Here is a 6,655-nt window from a genome sequence, read left to right on the forward strand (position 1 = left end):
TCATCAAATTCCCAGTGCTCTATTTTTGCTATTTCTTCTCTTATTGTTTTCCTGTCATAATACGTTCTATGTTTTTTCGTCCATTGTAGTTCAGCAGTCATTACGATAAATAGATGACCACTACCTCCAAAGGTTTTTTGTAATGTTGACCATTTGATTGCGTTGAACAAGTTTGCAGAACAGAACGAAAGGTCTATAGCACTAAGACGTTGGTTATGAATTCCTGGTATAAAAGTTTTATTTCCATTGTTTAGCAATGATAGCCCAGATTCAACTATAGCCTCGTGGATAACCCTTCCTTTCCCTTGAGTTGTTTCGCAGCCCCATATTTCATGGTGGCTGTTGAAGTCACCACCTACAATAACTTTATTATAATTTTGTAGTTCTTGTATTAAAATTTCTATAGCGGTTTTCAATTCATCAGTACGGATACGAGGATTAACATATACAACAACTAGTACAATATCTAACTTGGTCAACCTAATTCCTAATGTTTCAAATTTCTCTGTTGTCGTCAAATTTAATTTAGTAAAATGAAAATTATCACAGATGTAGATAGCAACTCCTCCATGAGAATCTTCTCGAGGAGAAAGTATACTATGGTAGCCTCTTATGGTGTAACGTTTAGTTGTGGTTTGATTCGGGTTAACCCAAATCTCCGTTAGTAGTGCTGCATCATATTTGTTTGTATTGAGCTCATGTATTAATTCATTTTTGTTTTTTGAAAGACTTTGTATGTTAGTTTGAAGAATTTCAAATTTAGTCTCCATGTTTGTGATTGTGAAATTATCATGGACCACCGTCGTGGTGATCAGCAATGTTTTTCAGTTCCCCAACAATGCTAGCTGTGATTGCATCACCCGTTACACCATGATTACGAAGAATTTCCGCTATTTTTGTAATTAAACAAGAAATAATAACATTATATTCTTGTTTCTTCTCATTCGTATTTTTTATTTCTTGACGGAATCTGTCTACCTCTGAAGTTCTGTGTGTGTTAACTATTCTTTTGTTATTGCTTTCTTCTTTTTCCTCCTCAAGCCTCCTTTTTCTAAAAAAATCTCTCTTAGACATTCCTAGCAAACTTGCTACTCCTGTTTCTTCTTCTTCAGTTTCATTTGTTTTTGTTTTCCTGTTATTTATTATAGGTTTATTTCTCTGAAGATTAAGCTTCATATTCGGAGTCGATTTATTGTTTGTTCCGAAATTATTTGTGGAACTCTTATTTCCGTTACTCACGACATTAGCAAAAGTTTCTGGTAATATGGGGAATTCTTCCATATTTCGGAGCATGTCAAATTGATTTTGTGTGGGAATATGGAATAATTCTCTAGCCTCTTGATATGTCAAATTGCGCCTTACCATTATTGTTTGAATTTCGTTTTCCTTTTTTCGTTTGGGGCAGCTTCTATCTGTAGTAATATGTCCTTCCTGTTTACAGTGAAAACATTGAGGTGTCCTTTGGCATGGTTCGTGGCCTTCCTTCATTTCGTCTGTGCAGTTCTTGCATCTTATTATGGGACTCTTACAGTTTTTCGATAAATGGTTGTACCTGAGACATTTAAAACAGATAACAGTACGAGGAATGAACGGGTCAACACGGTTTATTACAGAATACAAACGTACCCACCTTGGCAACACATTATTTCTAAAAACAATACCTACTCTATTTGTCGGGATCCTTCCTTCGTCTGTTTTTCTGGTCATTCTGAACACTGATTCTACTCTAATATCACAAATTATGTTTTCTAGGATTTCATTGTCATCAATTTCCGTCGGAATGTCGGATATTACTCCCGTAACCGTGACAAACTTTTTGGGAATGTATGCTTTGTACCCCTTTAAACGAAGATTTTGACAGTCAGCTAATCTGTTAGCATCTCTCATGTTCCCTACATAAACCGTTGCTTTATTGCGTCCTGTTTTTTTAATGTCCTCAATACATTTGTCGAATCCCATTTGGTTTAGTAGTATGCCTATTTGTAGTCTATTAATTTGTTTTCTTTTATCAAAATCAGTGTTTTCAACAATTACTCGGAATGGTCTGCTATCTCCATCACAGTAATGATATGTTTGGAATATTTTTTTAGGTAATGGTTCGTGTTGACTTACATTTTTCGTTGAATCCTGTGCATCATTCGAGTTTTTGTTTATATCTACCATATCCTCTTCAACAGTGATCTGCATTGGTGTAAGGTTATGTTTTTCGTTTTCAGCAGCTGCCCCCACGGGGGCAGCTTTGTTTATGCTCATTCCACCTATCCAAGTAGGTTTTTTTCACAATACCACAATTTAAAATAATCAATTTGTCAAATTATCACAGATTAGTGCCTTAATTATTAATAAAAACAGCACAAAACAGCTTAAAATTGTTATCACAAATTGGCAACACACATCAACTTCTTCTTCTTCTCCTCTTCCACACAGCCCCTCGGCTAGATGGAAACGACCGTTATTTTATAGCAAGCGGTTATATGCGAACAGGTCGGAGACCGATTTGGTTTTCAGTGACGGGAAAGCTGGACTGCGGGCGGAGCGTTTTCCCACGATTGTTTACACTCCTTCAAATAAAACAGCATTCTGGCGATTTTCGTCCGAAAAATCTGGATTTAAACTTGATTTACGAGTTTCCAAGTAAAAAATCAAACTTTTTAAGCCAACATGGATGATGGAGACTACGATAACGATGAGTAAGTATTGTAATTTAGTCGTTTCCTGGTTTTATTGAGCTAACCTAACTTGTTCCGGAAATTACTATTCACCATCGAACAGTGTCGGAGGAGACGAATTCGACGATGTCGAGGAGGACGATAACATTGATGAGCTAAATCAGGAAGAGGATGGGGACAACATCGAACTGATTACGCCCGGTCAGGCAGGTGGCGGAGTGCCGAAGTCCAAGCGGATTACCACCAAGTACATGACCAAATACGAGCGGGCGCGTGTTCTGGGAACGCGAGCGCTGCAGATTGCCATGTGCGCTCCGATTATGGTGGAGTTGGAGGGAGAGACTGATCCACTGCAGATTGCCATGAAGGAGCTTAAGCAGCGGAAGATTCCTATTATTATAAGGCGGTACCTTCCGGATGCGTCCTATGAGGATTGGAGCATTGACGAGTTGATTATTATTGACCATTGAGGTAGATGGCTGATAAGGAGTTATTGTAAAATGTAAGATCTATCTATATATTAAGTGATTGACGCAATTGCAGAAGTTTTTATTTATTTTCCGAAACCCCCCCTAAATTATTTTTGTTTTAATTGATTAAGCCAGATTTACAGTTCCCGTTAATGAAAATAATAATCATTTAAACTTGTCGGAAGTTGCGCTTCCGGTGTTTCTGTAAAAAGAATAAAAGGATTACGGTCGAACAAAAAAAAACAAATATTAGGCAATAGAATTCTATTTTTTTTTTTCGCACTTTTTCTCAACTCCAAGTATAACCACCGGAATCCTTGTTGTAGACCATTCGTTCTAGATCCTTAACGGAATCCTTGCTGGCTCGGCACATTGTTTCGAGAATGTGCTCGGAAAGGCCACTATCGGAAAGATTTTCCTTCCACAGAACCTGATCACCGATGGCAGTCGCGGCGTTTTCTTTATCAGCATCGTCGATCAGCTTTTGTGACACTCTGCAGAAAGCCGTTGTACTGGGGACGGAAGCTAGCGTTGAGCTGAAGTTGTCCTTTGTTTCCGTGAGCAGTCCACAGAGATAGGGAAGCACATGGGGCAGGATGACGCCCTGCAATTCTGTGCTGTGATAGTCTTCGCCTTCCATTCGTATTTTGCTGGAACGTGTGGTTAAAGTTCGAAGGCTAGCTCCCACAAATGAGACCGGCGCCAGCAGAGTCGGTGGAACCCCGGCAAGGCGACCAACCTTCGTTGTAGTACTCTTGGCGTTGAGCAGGAAGTTGAAGAAGGCTTGACATTCGACACCTTCGATGAGGACTGTGGATTGATCGCTGTAGTCTTCGTCACATTCGCGATTCTGAAGCTTCTTTGCTTGATTGTAGTTGATCTTTTTGATTTCCTCCGCGGCAACGCCAAGACTTTCGAGCCATTTTTCCTCTTCCATGTCGTCGTCATCTTCATCGTCACGATCCGGGTCCTCATCAATTTGGGTATTCTATAGAAAAGTAATTCATCAAAGATAATTAGAAAGACAATTCGCCAAAAATTAACAGAAGAACTCACCGTCGATTGCTCTTCAGAGGAATTTGAAAAACTTCCGTTGTTTACGCATATACCAGACTCTCCAGAACGGTTCAAATCTTGTTTCTGGTCCTGCGATTTCTTTAAAGGTAAGCTGAATTCAATATCCTCCTGTCTCAAAGCGGCTCTCATACCACGTGAAGTTGGTGTCAACAGAGCGTGTGTTTCGACTCGTCCTCCGATGCCAGCAGCCCGAAAAAGAACCGTGAAACTGTTTGCACATACGTAAAAGTACGGACACTGCCTGGCCCGGACCAACTGGAACAAATTTCGAAAACTGATAGCCCACTCTTTGGCCAGGGCTGCTCGCTCTGGCTCTCCAAGCACGATTCCATTGTTATTTTTGGAGTTCCTAGGGAACAATGTGAGCCAAGGCAAGTGAGGGTGCTGCCAGTAGAGTGTACTTTGATAGAATCTCGCACCAGGCGAAATGTCCAGACCAGCTGATGAATCTTTGATTCCGATGCAACGCACGAAAGACGTCAAGCCACTGGCCTCCTGATTAGTTCTCAGGTTATTACCCGGGATAGAAGTTTTACAAAGTAATCGCATGCGACTTTTGATGCTCCAATCGATGGGCAAATATTTACTGGGCTTTGGGAGTGGTTCCGTAGAAACCTCTGGCATTGGGCTCACGATCAGCTGTTGCTGGGGATCGATGTGAAAGCGAGGTTCAAGGGGTTTGGCTGGAACTGGAGCATCGATGGCCAGCACCTCTTTAGGAGTGCTTTTACTGAGCAGCTCAAAAATGCTCTCATCGTTCACCAGATCCGCCTCAAGTTGTTTTTGCTTCTTGGCTGTGGAGTCGTCATTTCTGTAAAATTATAATAAATCTACTTTACTTAACAGTTAATAAAAATAAACTCTAAGTTTCTATGCTTTAAGAATTTAATCCTATGCATTTCACAATATTTTCATCCATCAGGTTGATTGTTGTTGTTGTAATTGTAATTTTATTGAGTAACGATAGCCTTCCATTAAATCCGAAACTTTCAATCGATTAGATTCAATTTATCAATCAAATCTGTTTTAAGGCAAGTTGGACCTTTCTGGTCTTAGCCGTCTTAGGACAACCACAAATAAAAAAAAATGTTTTAGTAAATCACTAATATAAAAAAAAAGTTCAATTTAGGTTATGAAAAAGCTCAATTTTTATTGACGCCTCGTTCACTCACCTGGAGAATGGATTCTTCCGTTTCTGACTTCCGGCGAACGGGTCCTGACCCGACTCTCCCGGAGTCGAAAAAGTCGTCCGCGAGTCCGTCGACGACGGTCGCTGAAGTCGTGCCTGCAGAGCTTTCTGTTTCTGTTTGAGTCGCTGCAGCCTCAGAATTTCGTCCGGCCGTTTCCACTGGCCTGGATTAGACAACATGCCGGAAGTGTTGGGGTCCATTTTGATTGATGCACTTACTTTTCCCGGAGTTTGTTTTAAACTTGAGAATACTGCGGGTTCCGTTTGGTCTCGTTTGGTAAACGACGATTAGAAATCACAGCCAGAAAGTGCGCATTTTGTTTGTTTATGCGGTTCCTTATTCGACAAGACGTGACAGACGGTACGAAAGAGCGCCCAAAGCAGCTGTTTATTATGGGTTTTCGTTTTTGAAAGCGAACCGTCGTGATGTGAGGGAGAAAGTAGTAGCTACATCTCACTTTCGCTCGTGTAATTTTATATTCAAACGCGAAACTGACTCGTTGGAAGGATTACACGCGAAATTAGTTTCCGAGCTTAAATGAAAAAAAAAAATTGTGCCTTCATTATTTAGCGCATGCAATAATAAGGTGTTTCTTAAGTAAAAAAACCATAAGGTATGTAATAAAACAGAAAAAAAACCACAATGGAAACAACATCTATTTGAATCTAAATTGTGCAACCCGCATAGTCAAATACGATATGCTGAATCTTCAGTATTATTCGGTTCTGATCACATTAATAGTAACGTTTCACATTGCGTTTTGGCTAAATGTGCCTCCGCTAGAACGGATGAAATATCATTCTTGAAAGATACGATTAATACTTCTTTAAATAAATGGATTATTATTGCAACACGCCGAAATGATAAAAAAATATTTTGGAAAGATTAGATTAATCATCTCGGGAATAAAAAGATTATTTTTGCAACGCGCATCGAATTTTCTGCTGTCACTTCAAAAAACGTGGCCAAGCGCGCTTAAGCTTTTCGATTTGTGTTCCGGAATTGTGGGAGGTAGCTTTTGGACCCTCCGAAATCTACGCGGAAGCATTCGGGGACGACCAGACGACAGGTGCTGATGAAGGTAAGTGAAAACCTCTTAATTTAGAAGAAAATATTAATTAAAATTGATTTTATTTTTGCGCACCGATAGATTCCAAGGAAATGTGGATACCGGAAAAGTGTCAAAAGCACTGCAAAATGGCACATCCAGAAGATGCAGCGGTTCTTGAACATCCGGAAGATTCAGGCG

General features: G+C 40.0%; 2 protein-coding genes across 2 annotated transcripts; one reads left to right on the plus strand and one right to left on the minus strand.

The window, feature by feature from the left end:
- Positions 1-2,497: 2,497 nt before the first annotated feature.
- LOC129757460 (DNA-directed RNA polymerases I, II, and III subunit RPABC2) lies at positions 2,498-3,206 on the plus strand. Its single transcript, XM_055754688.1, has 2 exons — positions 2,498-2,690; positions 2,773-3,206. Exons 1-2 carry the CDS (start codon positions 2,662-2,664, stop codon positions 3,137-3,139), a joined length of 396 nt encoding a protein of 131 aa, XP_055610663.1. The 5' UTR covers positions 2,498-2,661; the 3' UTR covers positions 3,140-3,206.
- Positions 3,207-3,388: 182 nt separating this feature from the next.
- On the minus strand, positions 3,389-5,837 carry LOC129755595 (protein downstream neighbor of son homolog). Its single transcript, XM_055752167.1, has 3 exons — positions 5,389-5,837; positions 4,196-5,027; positions 3,389-4,127 (listed from the first exon to the last, which is right to left on the minus strand). The coding sequence occupies exons 1-3, from the start codon at positions 5,604-5,606 to the stop codon at positions 3,429-3,431; spliced, it is 1,749 nt and encodes a 582-aa protein (XP_055608142.1). The 5' UTR covers positions 5,607-5,837; the 3' UTR covers positions 3,389-3,428.
- Between the last annotated feature and the right edge of the window lie 818 nt (positions 5,838-6,655).

This window comes from Uranotaenia lowii, chromosome 3 (genome assembly GCF_029784155.1).
Source record: "Uranotaenia lowii strain MFRU-FL chromosome 3, ASM2978415v1, whole genome shotgun sequence".
NCBI lineage: Eukaryota > Metazoa > Arthropoda > Insecta > Diptera > Culicidae > Uranotaenia > Uranotaenia lowii.

Coding starts and splice junctions, on each gene's coding strand:
- LOC129757460 (XM_055754688.1), top strand. CDS start 2,662: ATGGATGATGGAGACTACGATAACGATGA. Junction 2,691..2,772: donor GGAGACTACGATAACGATGA/GTAAGTATTGTA, acceptor ACCATCGAACAG/TGTCGGAGGAGACGAATTCG.
- LOC129755595 (XM_055752167.1), bottom strand. CDS start 5,606: ATGGACCCCAACACTTCCGGCATGTTGTCTAATCCAGGCCAGTGGAAA. Junction 5,028..5,388: donor CGGAAGAATCCATTCTCCAG/GTGAGTGAACGA, acceptor ATAATTTTACAG/AAATGACGACTCCACAGCCA. Junction 4,128..4,195: donor CCTCTGAAGAGCAATCGACG/GTGAGTTCTTCT, acceptor ACTTTTCTATAG/AATACCCAAATTGATGAGGA.